The following is a 21,169-nucleotide window of genomic DNA, read 5'->3' on the forward strand; positions in this document are numbered from 1 at the left end:
CACATTCATGATCTTTCTCAACCATGTAAAACCATAACAAAACAGGGGCGCCAGGTTAAGCGTCCGACTCTTGGTGTCAGCTCTGAGTCCCACATAGGCCGCTTGGCAGGGAGTCAGCAGAAGCATGTCTCCCTCTGTCCCTCCCCACCACCAGTGCACACACATGCACGTGCACGCTCTCTCTCTCTCTCTCTCCCAAATAAATCTTTAAAAAAAGAAAAATGTAAAAAACATTCTTAGCCATATGGTGCCCATGGGCCATAATTTGCCAACCCCTGGATAGTCAAATAGACAGGAGGTATACCTTAGAGTTACAGTAAACTCTTTGAGCAAAGGACTGAAGATGAAAACCAAAGTCATAAAGCAGGGTAGGGACAAGGTCAGCGCGGCTGGCCCAGGGCCTGTAGTGAAATCAGGCCTTCAGCTTCAGTCTTGGTTGTGAAAGGGGTGGGGAGTGGGACGTGTGTGACAGCTCGCCCAGGCCCAAGCCACATGAAGGCCCCCTGTCGTTGTCCTCCACGTGCAGTGAGAAAACAGCCTACAGAGCAAAGGGTGAGTCCAGGATCCCATTCACTCCTCCATCACTTCTATCTGGAAGAAGTACCCAAGGATTCCATGGGTACCCCCCTCCCTATGTGCCCTACTGAGCCTGGGAGCAGGAGGAGGCAGTAGTGGGGAGGGCACAGGGAGGGACCCCTGGAGGCAGAACATCCAGCTGCCTGACACCTCCAAGAGAATCAGGAGTTGTGGGGGCAGAAGGCCAAATGGAATCAGGGTCCCATGGAGCCCACCTGCCCCAGCAAGGGCCACCAGCCTGCCAGGCTGGACTTGAGAAACAGGTTCAAGGCCACATGGTGTGTGGGGACCCCTGGCCCGGGGAAGGCAAATGGTGCCTGTCAGTGGTATGGAAAGCAGGCTAAGGAAGAGCTCGAGAGTCTGGGGAATCCCTGCCCAGCCCTCCCAGCTCTGAGCCCCCAATCTGTGCCCCCAGCTTGGAGCCAACGGGTACGTGTTTGCCATTGACCTGAATGGCTACGTGTTGCTGCACCCCAACCTCAAGCCCCAGGTGAGCCAGGGAGCAGCCAGGAGGAGGGTCAACCCTACAAAATGGGGACCCCTGACTTCCTGCCCTGCCTCCACAGACCACCAACTTCCGAGAGCCTGTGACTCTGGACTTCCTGGACGCCGAGCTGGAGGATGAGAACAAGGAGGAGGTGAGGGAAAGGAGGGGAGGATGGATAGGAGCACCCAGAGCAGCCGGGAGCGGGGGCTGCACCCCTCATGTCTCTGGTGCTTCCAGATCCGTCGGAGCATGATTGATGGCAACAAGGGCCACAAGCAGATCAGAACACTGGTCAAGTCCCTGGACGAGGTGAGAAGGTGGTAGAGGGGGACAGAATCAGTGTGCGCATCCTCCCACTCTCCATCCCACCCCTGCCTACTGGCCCAAGTACCTGACCCAGCCTCTTCTCTCAGAGGTACGTAGACGAGGTGGTGCGGAACTACACCTGGGTGCCTATAAGGAGCACCAACTACAGGTGAGTGGGGCAGGGCTGGGCCGGCAGGGAGAGGCGGGGGCAGCCCCAGAGCCCAGGGTCTGTGGGTGCCTAGCAGCTACAGCCATGATCCTCGTGGAGCACCAGCAGCTAGGGCTGCTCACTACTCACCCCAGGACTCTCGGTCCCCCAAGGGCCTCTTGCTGGCCCTTCGGGAACAAGGGCCATCTCCCGGAGCACAGGACAGAGACAAGACAGTGCATCTGATGTCTCCCTGTGCCACACTAGCCCCTCATGTCACCCCTGCCTGGACTGTACCCCTGGTTGTCTGCACCCAGGATGTCCCTCAGCACATCCCCAGGCCTGCTCTCAACAGGCACCACAGCCCTCGGAGGAGTACCCTGTGGTCAGTCCCAGGCAGTGCAGGCTGTCTTCCTGTGCCCCCAGAACTGGTCTCACTCACACCCCAATCCCAGTGTGTGGTTGCTTCTCACCATGTAAGCCCCAGGCCTGCTTTTCACTGGCTTCACATGGCCTAAGTCCCTGGGGACCAAGGACCCAATCCTATGGCTGTGCACCCAGCAGCCTAGCTCACTGACAGTACTCTGGGCCTTGTGATTTTGCCGCTGGCCTGGCTAAGGAGGCTGCCTGGGTACCTGATGTGTGTTGGGGGGTGCTGCTGGAGGTGGGGAGTGGGGTGGGGACTTCCTCTGGGACTGGGCATTCTGAGGCCTCCATGAGAGTCTGGGGAATGACTCTCCCACAGCTAACAGGGAAAGGTGGCCCTGGTGGTCAGGAAAGGGGACATCACAGCCCAGGCCACTCTACCCAGCTCCCAGGCCATGGAGTGGGGGGATAGATGCCAGTGTGGCCCACCTCTCCCCAGCAGTGACAGATGCTTCTCCCCTCCCCTCCTCCTTAGCCTCGGGCTTGTGCTCCCACCCTACAGCACCTTCTACCTCCAAGCCAACCTCAGCGACCAGATCCTGCAGGTCAAGTGTAAGTGGCCCGCCCCCTGCCTGCGCCCTGCACCCTTGCCTCTGCCCCGCACCCTGGCCGGCCCCAGGCAGCATAGCCAGCCACTGGCGGCAAAGGCAGCCCCTCCTGCCCAGTCTGACCAACCCCACCCCCACCCCAGGCACCCGCAGGCTGGGGCACCAGCCATCGGAAAGTCTGTGGAAATCTGCATGCTCGCCTTTTCTCAGATTTGGTTCCAGATCATTCTCTCATGATTTCCGTTGAGGTTTTGGTTTTAGTTTCTCCTATTGCGTGTCTTCCCTCCTTAGCCTGCCTCCCCACCGCACACCCCTGGGGGCTGCATTCTTGGAAGACACCCCTTCCTCTCATTTCTCCTCCCCCCTGCGCCCTGTAGCTCTCCCCCTCTGTGGTGCCACACCCCCCAGGGTCTCTCTCCCCCTCCTCGCCCCCTCACTCATCCTCATTTCCCTCCTTTCTCTGACCCCCTCTGCCCTTCTGTCTCTCTCCCCCCTTCCCTCCCTTCTCTCTCCCCTTCTCCCTCCCTCCCTCCTTCTCTCTCCTTTCCCTGTACCCCCACCTTCTCTTCCCCCCTCCCTTCTGCTCCTTCCCTCTCCCCCTCTCCCAGCATCCCTAGTTTCTCTCCCTCCCTCCCTCTGCTCTCTTCCCCATCTTCATCCCCTACATCCCAACCCCCCTGCCTCTTCTTCCTTCTCCCTCACCCCCCTCTCCTCCTCTAGGACCTCTCTCCTTCCTTCCTTCCCTCCCTCGCCCACTCCTCTGCCTGTGGCTCATCCCTGCATGTCCTGCTCACCCTGGGCCTCCCCCAAGAGGCCTCCGGAGCCTGTGGCCCCGCCTGCCCACCGCCCGAAGTCACTGGGAGGGAGGCTGGGGCTCCGGCCCCACCGGGCGCCCCCCACCTGCCTGGCCGACTGGGGCTCATCTCCTTTGAGTTTTCTCGCTCTCTCTTTCTCTCTCATGTCGTTTTTTTGCAAGAAGTTTCCTTTCGGTATGATGATGAGACACAATATTTTCATTCAAACAGCCATTGAATAAAATATTGTTTGTGCCCCTCCCCTTCCCCTCCCCCTTTTCGTTTGTTTTTGTGTTTGTGTTGTTTTTGTTTTCCTCGCTTTCTCTCTTGGTGGACTGTCCCAGTGCCAATCAGCAAACTGAAGGGCAAGTATATTCAGAACCAGTGCACCCTCCTCTCCCCACCCCACCCACCCTCACACCCCTGCTTGCCCCCCTCCCTGCCCAGGACCAGCCAAACCCCTGCTCTCCAGGGCTCTCTCCCAGCATCCCCTTGGCTCCTCTAGTTCTTGCCTTTTCCCTCATCCCTAAAACCCCAATTACAGCCAGCGGCCCTTCTCCTGGCCCTGCCTGCAGGGTGGTCTCCGGGTGTTCTGAGAACTCAGGCCCCCTCCTCATCCTTCTTGCTCCCTCTGGGCAGGTCCCTGCCCATCCCCAAAATCTCTGTCCCTCCAAGACAGCTCAACAGTGGGGATAGGGCTGGATGCCTCTCCACCACCTCCCACCCAACAGGGCAGGAGTCCTGATAGGCAAGGGCTAGATGAATCCTCAGTGGGGCTTACGAGAGGCTTACGGGAAAGGAAAGCTGCAGCCACATGAGCCTTCCTCTGGGTTAGTTCTCCCTCCTGTGATCTCTGGCAGATGGTCCAGAAGTTGGCAGCTCTCCAAGGAGTTGGCTCTGGAAGGCTCTGGAAGCCCCCCACTCTGATTCTGGGCAGGATAGGTCATCAGCCAGGCCACTGGGAGAGCAAGGCAGACCCAACCATCCAGGGCACTGGCCTAGGTGCTGACGCCCCTATCCCCTGCTGCCTCCACTACTTTAGACTTTGCTAAAGCCTGCTGGCCCAGCTCAACCATGGTACCCACTGCCACTGGGGCAGGTGCTCAGGTATAGAGAAGGCCTTCCCCTGGGGAATAAAAGCAGACTCCCAATGGTGCGCCTAGCCAGGAATGGAAGGAAATGTATCTGGACCCCAAAGGCCAGCAAAAGAGCTCAGAGGGAATCAATCTGGGAGTGAAGAAAAATTCTGGCACTTAGAGATACCCAAGCCAGAGACTCTGGAGTAACGTAGGCAATGAACTCACAGACTCGGGTGGAGAATAAGAGGAGTGGAGGGGGAAGCTCATGAGGGTCTCCACCACTGGTGCACAGAGATACCGCTCCCAGGGCATGCCTGGGTAGATGGGCATGGAGAGCAACCAGGGGATGGCCCAGGAAGCCCAAGGGGCCCTGTCCAGCTTAGTCCAGCAAAAGGGATATAGCTGGCCCCAGTGGCCTGGGTGGGGGTGGGGGATAGGCCCTACCCCCACTGGCTTGAGTTGTCTTTTCTCCCCCTTCCACATCCCTCCCAGTGTCCCCAGAAATGCAGGGCTCTGGTTACAATGACAACTACAGCCTAGTCTCCCTACCTCCTTTTTCTTTCTCCTCCTTCCCCTCCCCCACACCCGTTCCCTGTCGGCTTGTGTCCAAACCCTGCCTCACAGTCCCAACAGAAAGCAACAGTCCAACCAGTGACTGCCCAGTCCCTCCAGGCACCCCTAATCCACTTCCCAGAATCTTGCAGTGCATTGTGGGAGTATCTGGGAACACAGAAGACCCCTCTTCTGCAAAAATAAAGCCCTAGGGTGACAGAGAGGTCGGAACCTTGGTGAAGACAGGATTGGAAGGTGGGCTGCCCAGGGTGCAGCAGACCAAGGAGCAGGGGCACACCTCCAAGATGCGGATCAGCCAGGTAGCTGATCCACCTGGGCAGGGAGACACCACAGAGAAGCCTCAGATTCACTCACAAACCCACACAGAGACACTTGTATACATGCACACTTATGCAAACACACATGCTCTCCCATGTACATATATGCTCACTCTCAAACTTGTGCACAGCCTAACTGGTGGATCCCTGAAAAGCACCCCACTCTGGAGCCCCAGCACTCCTCTTTTGGCTGCTCTGAACCAACAGGTCCTGGAGGCTCGTTGTTCTTCCCCACCTGCCCTCATACCTCCAGCCCAAGAGGGCAGGTGTACAGGTTCAAGCAGGTGTCCCCTCCTGGCTCCCAGACCCTCCTCCCACAGCATGGGGACATTCCCAGATACCTCAAGAGTCTCCCCTCACCCAGCCTCCCAGTCCAGGAAGGACCGCTGGACCCCCACAATGCACTGCAGCCCAGCCCCAGCTGCCCATACCGTCTCTGGTTGGACTGTCTGTGCCCGTGAGAAATCCCTCGGTTTGGCCATGTTGATGCCTGACACAGAACAAAAGCAAGACCTACCAAAATGCAAACAGCTGCAGCAAAGAAAGAGAGATAAAAATCCGCAGCCAAAAGCCAATTCCCTTCCTCAAAGTCTCTTTGGAGGCAAAGGAAGCTCAGCATGCGGTTTTTTCCTTTATGGATATGATAAGAGCAAGACCGGTGCCTCCCCCAGACCATGCATATATATAGCAGTGTGTGTATATATATATGTGTGTGTGTGTGTCCGTGTATATGTGCTATACAGCCGTATGGAAGCATATACAGCCACGCCACGGGACTCACTGCCGACAGAGGACCAGGCCTGGGCAACATATTGGCTATAACTGCCCTCCTCCTGCGATGCTGTAGTCTCCACAGGCCCTCCACCCCTCCCCGCCCGCCCCTTCTCTCTGCCCGCCCCTTCTCTCTGGCTCGAACTTGAACGTGGAAGTGGCGGGTTCCCTCTTTGCTGGTGTCTCCCCCTCCCTCAAGCCACCCTCTTCCCTGTCCCTCCAGCCCTGTCAGCTCTGAGCCCCCTGGCCTCCTGCCTCCCCAGCCCCCGCCGGATAACCCCCCGTTTCTGTTGCAGATTTTGAGTTCCTGCTCCCCAGCAGCTTTGAGTCTGAAGGACATGTTTTCATTGCTCCCAGGTAGCTTGCGTGTGGCCTTGCTGAGGTGTCCTCCCCAACCCCAACTGCCCTGGCCCTGCCTCCTGCACTGCTGCCCGGAGCTCTGTGTGTGTGTGTCCTGTGCAGTGTCGCCCCCATCCCTACCCCCACCCCATGCATAGCCCCGTATGTGCGGCCATGTGCATACCCGGGCCATGCAGCCGCACCAGGCAGCAGTGGCCAGCCGCCGACAGCGCCAGCCCCCACTGAACCTGGGACAGGAGGGTTCCAGACTCCACTGCTCTTCCCTGCCTTCCCAGGCCACCAGGACGGACCCTTTCTGCCCTGGACAGGCTGTCCGCAGCACACTCTCCACTGGGCAGCTGCTGCTCTGGTCTGTGGTGCCCTTCCCACCCCCTGCCCCGCACCCCATCCTTGTCCTGTGTCAGTCAGTGTTTGTGTGGTCTGGGGATGAGCCAGCCAGAGCCCCTGTCAGCAGTGCTGAATTCAGGTGTGGTGGCTCACGGAGGATGGGGGGAGGTGGGGAGTACAAGGCCTTCAAAGAGCTGCTCTGTCAAGTGAGGGGTCGGGGCCCCGCACCCTGGACCAGCCCTGAAGTGCACAGTCAGCATGCACACACATCCTTGGGTGCACACCCTGTGCCTCTTGGCCCACAGTGAGGAGGCCGACAGGCCCCCAGGTGGTGAAGCCCTCCACTGTGACCTGGCTTTGGATGAGGACAGGTGGATGCAGCCGACACAGACCCAGGGGCACTCTTGACTCTTGGCACCACACGGGGGCTCTGGACATTCCTGACCTCCATGTGTGTGCACGTGTGTGCATGCACCCACACATTTCTCTTGACTCTCTGTAGGTGTGTTTGTATTTGTGAGCAATTGTGTACATTCATAAGGGTCTGAATGTAAATGTGGGGTGGGCTGTGTGCCTGAATGACTGTGGAAATGAGTGAGAAAGGCCCGTGTGGCCCACATGACCCTGAGAGAGGGGACTGTTTATTTTTTTGACTTCTGTATCTTTGGCTTGGGAAAGCTCAATGAACACGTGTTGGGTGAGTGAATGAATGAAGTAATCCACAACCGTAAATGTACATATTATTGGGGGACGGGGGGTGGGGGGACGGCAGGGGAGTTGTATCTGAAGTACAACTGGATGGGTGTCACTCTGGATGTGTCTGGTGTGCCCGCTACCACAGAAGTACAGGCTGGGCACTGTACAAGACCATCGGGGCCAAAGAGCAAGTGGGTGCTGAAACCCCACCCCAGGTGCCCTCACCAAACCATGGGCCCTAGCACAGCCCAGGGAAGCAGTGCATTCTAAAAACTCCCAAAGTTGCTGCCTCCAGGCCAGTGGGAAGGCCTCTGGTGGCAGAAGTGTGAACGAGGGATTGGGCAGGAGAGAGAGCTCCATCTAGCAGGGTAGAAGGACTGCTCGCCAACATTTCCTGGGGACCAGAGCCCTAAGCAGGCCACCCATGCCCCCAAAGTTCCCATGTTCTCTGGCCCCGGAGCCTGAGCCCAGCAAGGGCCTTGAAGGAAGTGAGGGATCTTGCCTGTCTGCTTCTGGGGGAAGAGCATTCTGGGCTGGGGGAACAACCAGTCTGAGGCCCCACGTGTTCCCACTGGCTTCCTGACACCCTCTGTGGTATGATGGACCACACTGAGACTTGGAGAGCTTGAGTGAGCTGTCCAGAGGTGCAAAGCCAGGAAGCGGCAGGCTGAGGTCTCACACCCAGGCTGACGAAGCCGGTGCCGGGACTTCACCCACCCTGTGCCCGCGGGAACACGACAGCATACAGGTGGACCAGCCAGAAGTGACACACTGCCTGGGGCCTCCCAGGTGGGCCGTGTGGGTCCAGCTCCACAGGAGGCGTGGGAGGCCCTGCAGGGCTATACCCAGGGGGGAGAAACAGCCAGGCTGGAGGAAGCAGACCATCATTCTTGTGTCAGCTCTGCCCCTATTCAGACGTGGCAGCCTGCCAGGCATGTAGTGGCTACAACCCATAAAAATACACATGCCCCTGCCTGAGGCCCAGGCTTCTCAGCCAACAGCCAGGCAGGCCTGTGGGGAAGCCTCAACACTACTGCTCTGTCCAGCCCCCCAAGCCTACTCTTCTTGCCCCTCCCCACCCCCAGAGAGTATTGCAAGGACCTGAATGCCTCAGACAACAACACCGAGTTCCTGAAAAACTTCATTGAGCTCATGGAGAAAGTGACTCCAGACTCCAAGCAGTGTGAGTGCCTGGTGGGGCAGCTGGGTCTGGGTAGTGCCCAGGCCAGAAGGGGGCAGCCCAAAAGAACCCAGAGATGGGGCAGGTATGAGGCAGACCCAAGCCCAGGCAGTGAGGAAGGCTCCTTTGGAGCCTTGAGTATGTGGGGGAGAACGGACAGGAAGCCATGAGATGACACCCCCTCCACCCCTACCCTCCCGTTCCAGGCAACAACTTTCTTCTGCACAACCTAATCTTGGACACGGGCATCACACAGCAGCTGGTAGAGCGAGTGTGGCGGGACCAAGATCTCAACACGTAGGCACCACCCAGCCTGTGGGGGCAGGAGGTGGGGATGGGCCCGGAGGCCCTGGCCCTGCCCTGAAGAAGGCAGGCCTATGACTCACCTCCCTGCTGCACCCCCCCCCCACCAGGTACAGCCTTCTGGCCGTGTTTGCTGCCACCGACGGCGGCATCACTCGCGTTTTCCCCAACAAGTAAGTGACCTACCCTGCCACCCAGCACCCTGCCCCTGCCTAGGACCCTGCCTCTGCCCTGCTGCCCACAGGCCTCTTTGCACCTGCTGAGACACGGTCCCCACACACCACCCCTTCCACCAACCTCTCTGTCTGTCTCGGATAACCAGAGCAGCTGAGGACTGGACGGAGAACCCGGAGCCCTTCAATGCCAGCTTCTATCGCCGTAGCCTGGACAACCACGGCTATATCTTCAAACCCCCACATCAGGATGGTGAGTATTCTCCCAGGCGCCTAGCAGCAGGTGGGAAGTTGGGGCTTCCCTGTCTGCTCAGCCAGGGCTAGGTTCTGCTGTCTGAGACCCCTCTCAAACACGAGGCTAGCTGAGACTGGGGCAGATGAGAAGACAGAGCTAGGCTGTGCCGAACACTACACTGGGTACTGGGGGCTTGGCTTGGGCTTCTGGGTACACAGGCCCAGCACAGGGTGATCCATGTGCTCTACTCCTAACTTCCTCAACCCCCTCCAGCCCTGTTAAGGCCACTGGAGCTGGAGAATGACACGGTGGGCATCCTCGTCAGCACAGCTGTGGAGCTAAGCCTGGGCGGGCGCACACTGAGGCCAGCAGGTGAATGCCTGGGGCAGAGGTGGGGAAAGAGACGATGGGCAGGGTGCTGCCCAGGCAGGTGGGCATTGATGGCCCCTTGCTGTCCTCTCTAGTGGTAGGTGTTAAGCTGGACCTAGAGGCCTGGGCTGAGAAGTTCAAGGTGCTAGCCAGCAACCGTACCCACCAGGACCAGCCTCAGAAGGTACCTGGGTGGGGGTGGGGCCAGTAAGCCCAGCAGTACTAACTCTAGAGGCCCCCAGGAACCCCTAACACTCATTCAGAGTGGTTCCTGTGCCTCTGGGGAGGCAGTGGCTGTTGCAAATAGTGTGGGGACCCAGATATACGAAGGGTGATGGAGGGGGGAAACTATCAGGCACCTTACTGTCCTTGCTCTCTGCCCAGCAGTGTGGCCCTAGCAGCCACTGTGAGATGGACTGCGAGGTTAACAATGAGGTATGTGTGCCCTGAACCCTAGCTTACTCCAATCCCACACTTTAGTCCCCACTACAACTCCTAGCCCATCCCTTGGCCTGGGGGTCCCAACATCCCACTCTGACTTCACAGGTTTACCAGAGCTGGGGGGAGTGGTGGCCCTTCTACCCAACGACCCGACTGCCAGGGTCTGGGGAGGAAGATCTGTGCCTGAGTCTCCGTCTTCCTCCCCCTTCCCCACCTCTCAGGACCTGCTCTGTGTCCTCATTGATGATGGGGGATTCCTGGTGCTGTCAAACCAGAATCATCAGTGGGACCAGGTGAGGGTCAGGAAGAGGTTGGAAGGAGGGAGCCAGGGTTTGAGCCTTCTGGGGGTGTGGCACTACCTGCTCCGTGACTACCATTCCCTCCCATTCCCTCCCGGCCTTCCCAGGTGGGCAGGTTCTTCAGTGAGGTGGACGCCAACCTGATGCTGGCACTCTACAATAACTCCTTCTACACCCGCAAAGAGTCCTACGATTATCAGGCAGCCTGCGCCCCCCAGCCCCCTGGCAACCTGGGTGCTGCACCGCGGGGCGTCTTTGTGGTGAGCCTCAGCGATGCCTGGCCAGGAGATTGCGGGAGGAGTGGGGGGGGATGGGAGACCTGCCCACAGACGACGCTCCACTTCTGAGGAGAGAGCTGGGGGTGACCCGGGTCCAGGGACAGCAGTGGCAGCCCATGCCCCTCTCTTCACTGCAGCCCACCATTGCAGACTTCCTTAACCTGGCCTGGTGGACCTCCGCTGCAGCCTGGTGAGTCCCAGGGAGGAGGAGGGGAGGGCGGGGGCTCCCTGGGCAGGAGGGCACAAGAGAAGTGGTGGCGCAGGGCACTGGTCTCTGGTGAGCACTCTCACTCATACCCTGCAGGTCCTTGTTCCAGCAGCTCCTCTATGGCCTCATCTATCACAGCTGGTTCCAGGCAGGTAGGTCGGGCTCTGGAGGCCCCACCTCGAACCTCCCCTCCCCAGTCTAAGTTCAGACGACACCCCGGCCAAGAGAGGGCGGGGCTTACGGCTGAGCGCGGCTGGGGCCGGAGAGCTGGCCAGGGTGTACGGGTGGGGCTGAGGCGCTCTGGGCCCCGCAGACTCCGCGGAGGCCGAGGGGAGCCCCGAGGCGCGCGAGAGCAGCTGCGTCATGAAACAGACTCAGTACTACTTCGGGTCGGTGAACGCCTCCTACAACGCCATCATCGACTGCGGAAACTGCTCCAGGTGCCCGCGGGGAGCCGGACCCGAGGACCCAATGGGGCCCCGCGGGGGCCTGCCGGGTGGGCGGGGCCTGCGGCGGGGAGGGGCGGGGCCTGCGGCGGGGAGGGGAGGGGCGAGCCCCAACGCCCCGCCTTTCCGTGCCGCCTGCAGGCTGTTCCACGCGCAGAGACTGACCAACACCAACCTTCTCTTCGTGGTGGCCGAGAAGCCGCTGTGCAGCCAGTGTGAGGCTGGCCGGCTGCTGCAGAAGGAGACACACTGTATCCTGCCCCCGCTGCTCCCCGCCGCCCGCGCCCCCTCCCGTCCCCCGCGCCCCCTCCGTGCCCTGCCGCCTCCTTGACTCCCCACCCATGCCCAGCGGACGGCCCGGAGCAGTGTGAACTGGTGCAGAGACCGCGATACCGGAGAGGCCCGCACATCTGCTTTGACTACAACGCGACGGTGAGGAAGGGGCGGCGCACTTGACTTCCCCCCTCCCTTCCTCTCCCCTCCCCGCGCCGCCGGCCGACACGCTCCCTGCCTCTTCCCGCAGGAAGATACCTCAGACTGCGGCCGCGGAGCTTCCTTCCCGCCGTCGCTGGGCGTCCTGGTCTCCCTGCAGCTGCTGCTCCTCCTGGGCCTGCCTCCCCGGCCGCAGCCCCAAGTCCCCGCCCACGCCTCGCGCCGCCTCTGAGCGCCCCCCCTCCTGCCCCTCTCCAGGCTTCCCCGCCTCTCCCCTGCTCCCCTGCCCCACATACCCCGCCTTAGAGCCTCGCCTCCTCCCTCACTGAAGGACCTGAGCGGCCAGGCCCCAGGGTCTGAGCCTTGGAGTGGGGGGGTCCCAAAGGAGGGTGCCACAGGTCTTTGGCCCCCAAGCCACATCTCACCGCTGAACTGTCAAAGTGACCCCAGACCCCTTATTCCCAATGGACATACCCACCCCTGAGGGCTGGGACAGGGAAGCCACAGTACTGGTGCCAAACCAGGCCTCCACTGCCCACCCTGCCCCAAGGCTCCCTTTGTGCGGGAGACCTAGGCCCTGCCCCAGCTGGACTCCTCTAACCTGGCCCTTATGCCCCACCCAGGAGCAAATCTGGATTCCCTGGGAATAATGAAGTTGAGATGGGCAGTTTGAGGCCTGTGCATCCCAGCTTCCATTCTAGCAGGAGAGAATTCGTGAGGCAGCCCCACAATGGGCACCTGCCCCTTTCAGGCCTACAGCCACCTTCCTCCAGCTGTGGGGGTGACAAGCCAGTGACTGACACTGGTTCAGACACAACCCCATACACACCTGGAGCCCTGAGGGCAGAAACTGGACTCACATTAGACATACCAAGGAGAACACACACACACACACACACAGACACACACACAAACACACATATACCATGGGGTGGGGGCGGGGGCTCACAAAGCCTTACACAGGGCATGGGGTCGGTGGGAGGGTTGGCATGTGCACACTTCATCTCCTGCTCACCACCCGCCTCTAATCTGACCTGCAGCCCAGCTGGTCCTCTGTCTCTAAAGCTGAATGTCAAACAGTGCCAAATGCTGGGGCAGAGGGTGAAGACCCCTCTGTCCCATCCTAGCCGCCAGTATCCCGGAAACGTCCCTCACCCCGCCAGGTGCTCATTGTAACCATTTCGCACTAGTGTCAGGCCCCCAGTGGGACCACATGCGACTGCCTGCACCTCTTGGCAGAGGAATCTTCACCAGACATTGCCCTTTGCCTTAGCCAGAGTGACATGATCACTCCTGGCTGGGCCATCCCATCCCCAATCTGGCCCTTACACACTCAGGCCTGTGCCTATTCCCTGTTTCTTCTCTCTCACACACACACACACACACACACACACACACACACACACACACCCTGCCCCCAATGGGGGGGGGCAGACTGCTCCTCCCTGCTGAATACACTTGCACACACATACACACATGTACACACTCTGTGCACACACAGAGGCTGGGCCCAGGCACATGTCTTTACACCTTTCATTCTGATCATTTCCCCCAAAGGCATCCCAGCCTGGGGGCAAGTGGGGGACTGAGGGCAGGGGGGCGTGGCCATGAGGTTCAGATGGACTGGGAGGAGGGGGGAGGGTGATGCATTAATTAATGGCTCCGTTAATTAATGTCATGTTGCTTGTTGCTTTCTCAGTGTGTGTGTATGGTCCATGCCCGCTGCTGGTGCCAGGGTGGGCACCCATGCTGTACACCCAGCCTAGATGCCAGCCATGTCTTGCGGGGGCGTGTGTGTAACTGTAGTGTAGTCAGGTGCTCAATGGAGAATATAAAAATAAAAAAGAATCAAACATATATAGAAAAATATCTATTTTAAGTTTAAAAAACAGGAAAACAGACAAACAATCCCCATCAGATAGTTGTCCAACCCCCAGCTGGGTCTGATCCTTCTCATCACCCACCCGACCTGGCTGCCCCCTCACCTCGGGCTCGGGGGATCTGTGGGGGACTGGGGGGCCATTTCCTTTTCTCTGCCCTTTTTTTTGGTTGTTGTTCTATTTTGTACAGACAAGTCAGAAAAACAACAGTGACAAAAAAGTCAAGAAACTTTGTAAAATATTGTGTGTGTGATTCCTTGTAAAATATTTTCAAATGGTTTATTACAGAAGATCAGTTATTAAATAATGTTCATATTTTCACTTCAAATGGTTCCCATCCACTGTGTCTGCCTGAGGGTGGGGATTGGGTAGCTTGAAGACAGGTAGGTGGCCATGAGCTCAAAGTCCCATCTACCACTCCGCTGGGAGTGAAGGCCGTTGCAACCCAGGTACCCAAGAGGGTATAGGTCATAATGCTTCTTAGGTTTCCAAAATGCCGGATCCTTGACATCCTTTGTCTCATATAATCTCAAAAGCCTCTGAGAAAAGCTGTCCTTAAAGGCCAGGATAGTGGAAGAAGACAGATGAGATTCAAGGTTAGGCAGGCATCTAGGCATCAGGTCAGACCACCAGGGCTTAACGGGCAGGTCATCCACTTGGAGCAATGAGTTAGTACCTGGCCCAAGTCCAGGACCTGGTGCTTGAGGGCCCCATCCTGCTGTCCAGAGGAGGCCAGGGTCTGGCCCACCCACTAGCATGACCATGGCTCCTTTCCAGCCCAGGGGAGGCTTAAGACCCAGTGCTCTTGACTGCTGTTGCTCATACTAGAACCCAAAACGGAGTCTGTTTCGGTGAATCCTCTCAGACCTTCCTCTGGCCTGCCCGTGTCCATTTTAATCCCAACTCTCTAAATAACCCTAGTCCATGTGACCCCTCACGCTCTTTTCAAGGAGAGAAACTAGTAACCACCAAGTGTAAAGGTTTCCCAGTACTACTGATGTTCACTCTCTTATGATGCACACTTTGCACTCACCCAGTAAGCAGCCAACTTACAACCTTAGAGTTGGGTACTAGTTTATCTCCATACTGCAGATAGACAAAGTGAGACTTGGGAGAAATCCTCTCCCCCCACTGGAGAGGAGGGCAAGAAATCAGCAAAGGCTTCGGAGAGGAGGTGACCTGTGGCTGGGGGGCCTTAGATACTAAATAAATGGAGGAGGGCATTCCAGTCCTTAGCAAAGACATCCTTCCTCATTCCCCTCCATGAGTTGGCCACAGAGCAATGCCTAACTAGTAACCTGAGAGAGCTCCATGCCTTGCAACAGCGCTGGGTCCTGGGGTAGGCTTGCTAGATAAAATGTAGAACATCCAGTCAAATTTGGATTCAGATAAACAACAAATATTTTTTAGTATGTCTCCAATATTGCATGACATATAACTATACTAAAAAGACTGGGGCCATGCTTACACTAAAAAACTATTCATTTATATGAAACTCAAATTTGACTGAACACCCTGTATTTTGTATATGTGCTGCCGAAGCAAGCACAAACACCCTGTATTTTGATTTGCCAAATCTGGCAACTCTACCCTGGTGGCAGCCAGTGAGAACCTAGACCCCAAAGAAACGGGTGTCAACACCGTTTGTAACCTGGAAGCCTATGTGTGCAGTTGTGACTGAGATCAGTGGCTTAAAGGAAGGGGCTCTGCACTTTAAACATGTGCTTTGACATATAATTATTTTAATTATATGCACATTTTTAAAAAGTAACTCAATACACCAAAAAAAAAAAAAAAAAAAAAAAAAAAAAAACCGTGAACAGGATACAACCTGCAGGAAGCCACCGATGCAGTAAAGTGGAGGCCCAGGGACACCCTGGCCCAAGTCTGTAGTGACCCCTCTTCCTCAGGGCCAGAGATGAGAAATCTGTAGTGGGGAAGAGAGTCACTAAAAGCAGCCCACGCAGCCTTGCCTCTTTGGGGGCAGGAGGCCTGCGTCCGAGGCGCAGCTCCACCACACTTGTAACAAGGTTAGCCTGGCCAACACACTCACTGAGCACCCAGGCTGGACTGGCATTTTACACCACAATCCCCTTGAACGCTCGCTCATCTCCATTTTACGGTCCAAGAAATTGAGGAATTTGGCCAGTGTCACAGAGCCGCCAAATGGCAGAGCAAGAATTCCAACATGTGTCAGGTCCCATACACTCATACAACCTGGGTCAGGCGCACACGAGACTGCGGAAATTTCGGGAGTTCTCGCACCCTGGTAGGCACACCAAGACCGCCTACATTCTTACCTACACGCCTGTCCACAAAACACACTCAGATGTACTCAGATGTACCAGGAAATTCAGCAAGCGCGTGTCTGCAGTTGCGCAGCCGCGCGGGGACCCGCAGCTTTCCCGAGGTTAACGAAGCCGGTTCACTCCTCCCCGCCTCCGGACAACCAGACGAAACGGTCTGGAGAACTACAACTCCCCAGCACACCCTTCTCTTCCCAACCGGAACGGCCGGAGCGCACAGCTTCCTGGAACTTGTAGTTTTACGCAGAACCCTGACTTCCGCTCGTGCCCGGCTTCCGCCCAGGACTCGGTGTCCCAGCATGCCGTGGAACCGGAAGGGTATCCCGCAGCTGCCCGAGGCGCGCAGGCGCAGCAGTGCTGTTTGTCGGCGCCTGGGAAGGGAGGGGGTACGCTCGCAGCCAAGACCAAGACCAAGACCGAGCCGGAGCTGACAAGATTTGACCGGGGCCCGGAACTAGGCTCCATCCCCGCGCAGACCGCAGGGCTCTCGAGTGGATGGAATAGGCCGAGCCCTGAGATCAACGCCCGCCCGGTCAGCTTGGCGCGGGGCCCACAGGGTGGGCAGGCCGGCCGGCAGGCGTGCCGAAGCCTCCCAGGGCCTTCGCTCGGGTCCCCGGCGAGGGGCCTAGGTCCCGGGCCCTCTAACAGGCCCCGCTTGGCCCTTTTGGACCGGAGCCAACCCGACCAGAAGTGGAGTCTCCACCGGGGCCATAGGCCAGTGACTAGGCTAGGCGCGGGCCTCCCGTCGGGGCCGGACTGGGACGAGGCCCCGGGGAGGCCCCTAACACACTAGACCCTTCCCTCAGGCCGACGCCCTTCGGGAAGATGCAGCGCGCCCTACCGGGCGCCCGCCAGCACTTGGGGGCCATCCTGGCCAGCGCCAGCGTGGTGGTAAAGACCCTGTGCGCGGCAGTACTCTTCCTCTATCTGCTGTCCTTTGCCGTGGACACGGGCTGCCTGGCGGTCACCCCAGGCTACCTCTTTCCGCCCAATTTCTGGATCTGGACTCTGGCCACCCATGGGCTGATGGAACAGCACGTGTGGGATGTGGCCATCAGCCTGGCCACAGTGGTGGTGGCTGGACGTTTGCTGGAGCCCCTCTGGGGGGCCCTGGAGCTGCTCATCTTCTTCTCAGTGGTGAACGTGTCTGTGGGGCTGCTGGGGGCCTTCGCCTACCTCCTCACCTACATGGCTTCCTTCAACTTGGTCTACCTTTTCACTATCCGCATCCACGGAGCCCTGGGCTTCCTAGGTGGTGTCCTGGTGGCACTCAAGCAAACCATGGGGGACTGCGTGGTCCTGCGTGTGCCGCAGGTGCGCGTCAGCGTGGTGCCCATGCTGCTTTTGGGGCTGCTGCTGCTGCTGCGGCTGGCCACGCTGCTCCAGAGCCCAGCGCTGGCCTCCTATGGCTTTGGGCTGCTCTCCAGCTGGGTGTATCTTCGCTTCTACCAGCGCCATAGCCGAGGCCGAGGGGATATGGCTGACCACTTTGCTTTTGCCACCTTCTTTCCTGAGATCCTGCAGCCTGTGGTGGGGCTGTTGGCGAACTTGGTGCACGGCCTCCTGGTGAAGGTAAAGATATGCCAGAAGACAGTGAAGCGCTATGATGTAGGTGCCCCATCTTCCATCACCATCAGCCTCCCAGGCACAGACCCTCAAGACGCAGAGCGGAGAAGGTACTGTGGAGTCTTCCAAAACCTTACTGAGCTAAGAGACTTTTTATTGATCAAGTCCCATTCCATCTGTTGTGCTTGCTGTGTGTTGACTGGCAGCCAAGGGTCAGGTGTTGGGGCAGCCTCAGGAGATAAAATCTGGTTTGTGGCCTTGAGAAACTCGGCATTTACATGCTGGGCTCCAGTAGTGCTTTCCTACATTAGAGTGAAATTTGCCTTTCTCACCACTCAGACAGCTTAATAAGTCCTAAGAGATGCCCAGTTTCCTTTGATACTGTGTGAGGGGCTAATGGACAGCCAGATACACATAATCCTGGCATTGTCTCAGAATCTTGGAATCCTAGACACTGGTCCTGTGGGAGCCAGAAACAATCTACTGGTCCTATATCCCCAGTGAGAGAGAGACAGACAAGGAGACCTTCTTTATGAGGCAGTCTGGGCCACCCCAAATTCAAAATGCTGAACCATATCCTCTTCCTGGGTCTTAATTCAGATGCTGTGCTTCTCTGCCACGTATTTGAGAGGGAACCTTGGGGGTATTACTAGATTTACCACTCTGTCCTTTCAGCATGTATGTGACACCAAACCCAGGGGACAGCCCATGTGACCCACCAAGGGAGCCTGCTGACCACACAGGGAGCGGAGACGATTGTTTTCATTACCTGTAAACTAAGCCATCTGCACCATCTGGAGTCCCAGCTGAATTATTCACTGGATGCACCTTGGACAGGGCAGGGCAGATCTTTTTTAATCCAGTCCTCTCTCTCTCTCTCTCTCTCCTCTCTCCTCTCTCTCTCTCTCTCTCTCTCCCCCTCCCCCCCCTCCTTCCCCCCTCCCTCTGTCCCTCTCTCCCAGGTCCATACTCACCAGAGTTGTCACTACTCCGTTTCCAACATTATCGCTGAGGGGTATTTTGAGGCAGTTACTTTAGTAGCAAAATCTGGAGCAGGCTCTGTTCCTACTTTCTGGTTTGTCAAAGGCTTCTACTTTTGCTCACCTGTGAAATGGATTCTTGGCAGGCAGCTTTATGAATTAAGCTGAAAGGTTATCCCTGTGCTTACTCTCCGCTGGGCGGTGGAGTAGAGCATGAGACACACCCCTTTCTTGAAGGAGTTTCCAGCTGGGGAAGGGCCACAGATTACTACTGCCTAAAGTGGTGGGTGTTGAAAAGCACACAAAGCATGCTGCAGGTCGTATGTGGGCCCTATGGTGTCTCTGTAGCTGATGAATTGTAAAGACTGAGCTCTATCTTCACTTTATCCAGTGGAGACGTAGGACCAAGAGGGCTAGACCTGATAGAAACTGAGCTGTCCTCAGAGCTCTGCAGCTCCCAGTGGTGACTCCTCCTTTAGTGAGTCTTGGATTGCTAGAGTTGGCTGGAAATTCAAAACACCTCTGCTTTGGCCCAAGAAATGGCAGACCGGGGTACAGAAGGTTGTCAGGGAGCAGGTTCTTGACACAGCCTTGTGGTTGTTACTTCTCCAACCAGTTGGGCATCTGGCAGCATGCCATGCCCAAGCCCAAAGGGCTATTAGTAATGGGAGGCAGGGTTTCCTATCTTTGACCGTTGTGAGAAAGTTATTAGTATGCCACTGTCTCTCCATTTTAGCAGGCTTTAGAGAGAATTGCAAGGCAGTCTCCAAGATGGGAGCCTGGGTAGCATGGGGAAGAACCGTCCTTTCTGTGCCAATTTGCCATGTGTCAGGCTGGAGCACACGGTGGAATTGTGCTAGGGTTTTCTGTGCCCATGTTCTTGTTGCCTTTCCTGTCATGTTTCCTGACACGTTGGAGGCTTTGCTTCTCTGTTGGAATTTAGAAGGCTATTATAGGCTGTCCCCCATACCTACAGCACAGACAGGGTGAGACATCAGGGTTCCACAGTGACCACTGTTGGAAGTATTACCTGGCAGCATGGGCATTCCACCTCCTGGGTAGGGTCACATGCACACGTGTATACCTTCCAGTCAACTTTCCCACCTCCCCTCAAAGTGAGGTCCAAAAGGGTTTGTCCATTGGAACCAGTAGGCTCTGGCTTGTGTTCTATACACATACGTTGTTCCTCCTCTTTTCTCCAAGCACTTGGTATGTTCCTGCTCTAACACGGGTCCTGGTGGCTTTGGGGTAGGAGAACATTAGTCAGGAAGGATGGGCTGACCTAAGTTGGCCCTGCTTCCCAGATTGAGATCCAACATAGGTGCTTGAGTTCCAGCATTCCCCTTCAACCCTTGCCAAGAGACTCAAAACACACCTAACAAGGAGAGAAAGAAGTAATAACCCTCTCCTTGGATGTGATGCTAGTGTCCACATCCAAGTGACTTACCCTTCCACCCATCTTCCTTGGGTTACCAGCTTTGTCCATGCTTAGGCACCACCCTTAGAATCATTCCTGAGCCTGGCCTGCTGGGCAGTCTACCAGACACCCTACTGGCCTTCTCAGCCTGGAATTGCCCTATGAAGAGAAGACTCTATATAGCCTTTGAATCCTCCTTCTGATGGCAGATTGGGCCCTGTCCAGTCCCTGCACAGGATTCTGAGAGAAGTCTGGGTGGTAGGAGGAGTCAGCTTCATGGGGAAATGTATAGGGCATGAGCCAAATCCAAACCCAAAGTGACTTGTCATCTTTCCTCTGGCTCCAGGCAACTGGCCCTGAAGGCCCTCAATGAGCGGCTGAAGAGAGTGGAGGACCAGTCCGTCTGGCCTAGCATGGATGACGATGAAGAGGAGGCAGGGGCCAAGGTGGATAGCCCCCTACCCTCAGACAAGGCCCCCACACTCCCAGGGAAGGCGGCTGCCCCAGAATCCAGCCTGATCACCTTCGAGGCAGCTCCCCCGAAGCTGTAACTCCAGACCACCTTGAGTATAGCACCTCCTCTCCCAAGCCCCCCTTGACACCTCTCAGCTACTCCAGGGCACTGACAGCTCTGAGGAGAGGGAAGAAGGCCTGCTGGGGGTTTCCACAGCCTTCTGCTATTTCTCGCCAACACTACCCGGGACTCTTGCTATCTGGTTCCAACTCCAGACAACCACTATGCCAGGCATCAGACAGCCCAGGCCATCTGAGGTAAGACTGTACCTCAGCAGAGAGCCCCAGGCAAGTGGCTGCAGGGACACCGGTGCCACAGCTCCTGGGCCAACCCTTATGCCTCATACTGGTTGCCAAGAGCCCTGAGCCAAGGCAAGGATTTGCCAAAAACATTCTGGGGGTCCAGCCAGCGCAGGGCTGCAATTCCCTGCCCACTCTCAGAAAGACTATGTTCATGTGAAGATTTCTGATTCCCTCTGCTGTGGTGGCTACGGCTGCTTCTGGGCCAGAAGAGCCACAGCTCCCAAGTATTTTCTACAGGACCACTTGAGTGGGCAGCCATGCCCAGCCTCGCAGTATCAATAAAGCAGTTCTTTGAGGTATGGCTCCTGAGCTCTGTCAGACCACCTCATGCAGCCCCCTCATCATGTTCAACTACAAAGTTAGGGACTTTACTCTAGGTTCTAGGGCTTGGTCTCCATGGCAACTCCAGCTCAATAAGAAGCCTATTGCCCC

At 57.2% G+C, this 21,169-nt stretch overlaps 2 protein-coding genes and 1 long non-coding RNA gene across 14 annotated transcripts in view; 2 read left to right on the top strand and 1 right to left on the bottom strand.

Moving 5' to 3' along the window:
- The window catches only part of CACNA2D2 (calcium voltage-gated channel auxiliary subunit alpha2delta 2), a 138,174-nt gene extending 124,194 nt beyond the window's left edge, over positions 1 to 13,980 (top strand). For 2 of the 11 annotated variants that reach the window (XM_072786103.1, XM_072786107.1), the window contains 22 exons: positions 992 to 1,066; positions 1,143 to 1,214; positions 1,301 to 1,372; positions 1,477 to 1,538; positions 2,419 to 2,495; positions 3,630 to 3,650; positions 6,322 to 6,382; positions 8,494 to 8,591; positions 8,795 to 8,885; positions 9,002 to 9,064; positions 9,214 to 9,317; positions 9,573 to 9,671; positions 9,764 to 9,852; positions 10,053 to 10,103; positions 10,331 to 10,402; positions 10,516 to 10,668; positions 10,824 to 10,876; positions 10,991 to 11,046; positions 11,208 to 11,334; positions 11,482 to 11,590; positions 11,683 to 11,772; positions 11,864 to 13,980. In XM_072786103.1, coding sequence (XP_072642204.1) covers positions 992 to 1,066; positions 1,143 to 1,214; positions 1,301 to 1,372; positions 1,477 to 1,538; positions 2,419 to 2,495; positions 3,630 to 3,650; positions 6,322 to 6,382; positions 8,494 to 8,591; positions 8,795 to 8,885; positions 9,002 to 9,064; positions 9,214 to 9,317; positions 9,573 to 9,671; positions 9,764 to 9,852; positions 10,053 to 10,103; positions 10,331 to 10,402; positions 10,516 to 10,668; positions 10,824 to 10,876; positions 10,991 to 11,046; positions 11,208 to 11,334; positions 11,482 to 11,590; positions 11,683 to 11,772; positions 11,864 to 12,004 — 1,836 coding nt within the window. In that variant the 3' untranslated portion in view covers positions 12,005 to 13,980. Of the gene's footprint in view, positions 1 to 991; positions 1,067 to 1,142; positions 1,215 to 1,300; positions 1,373 to 1,476; positions 1,539 to 2,418; positions 2,496 to 3,629; positions 3,651 to 6,321; positions 6,383 to 8,493; positions 8,592 to 8,794; positions 8,886 to 9,001; positions 9,065 to 9,213; positions 9,318 to 9,572; positions 9,672 to 9,763; positions 9,853 to 10,052; positions 10,104 to 10,330; positions 10,403 to 10,515; positions 10,669 to 10,823; positions 10,877 to 10,990; positions 11,047 to 11,207; positions 11,335 to 11,481; positions 11,592 to 11,682; positions 11,773 to 11,863 lie in introns of all 11 variants that reach the window. The other 9 variants (XM_072786104.1, XM_072786108.1, XM_072786106.1 and 6 more) reach the window with 7 other exon arrangements.
- On the bottom strand, positions 13,628 to 18,454 carry LOC140610270 (uncharacterized). Of its 2 annotated transcripts, XR_012011996.1 has the most exons (3): positions 18,294 to 18,438; positions 15,484 to 17,826; positions 13,628 to 14,206 (listed from the first exon to the last, which is right to left on the bottom strand). It is a non-coding gene; the product is annotated as an uncharacterized lncRNA (long non-coding RNA). The 2 variants fall into 2 exon arrangements; XR_012011995.1 differs by having other exon boundaries at positions 15,484 to 18,454.
- Positions 16,301 to 21,036, top strand: TMEM115 (transmembrane protein 115). Its single transcript, XM_072786125.1, has 2 exons — positions 16,301 to 17,634; positions 20,268 to 21,036. The coding sequence occupies exons 1-2, from the start codon at positions 16,784 to 16,786 to the stop codon at positions 20,470 to 20,472; spliced, it is 1,056 nt and encodes a 351-aa protein (XP_072642226.1). The 5' UTR covers positions 16,301 to 16,783; the 3' UTR covers positions 20,473 to 21,036.
- The last annotated feature ends 133 nt before the right edge of the window (positions 21,037 to 21,169 follow it).

The sequence above is a fragment of the Canis lupus genome, chromosome 19 (assembly GCF_048164855.1).
Source record: "Canis lupus baileyi chromosome 19, mCanLup2.hap1, whole genome shotgun sequence".
Classification (NCBI taxonomy): domain Eukaryota; kingdom Metazoa; phylum Chordata; class Mammalia; order Carnivora; family Canidae; genus Canis; species Canis lupus.

Coding starts and splice junctions, on each gene's coding strand:
- TMEM115 (XM_072786125.1), top strand. CDS start 16,784: ATGCAGCGCGCCCTACCGGGCGCCCGCCAGCACTTGGGGGCCATCCTG. Junction 17,635..20,267: donor CAAGACGCAGAGCGGAGAAG/GTACTGTGGAGT, acceptor CTCTGGCTCCAG/GCAACTGGCCCTGAAGGCCC.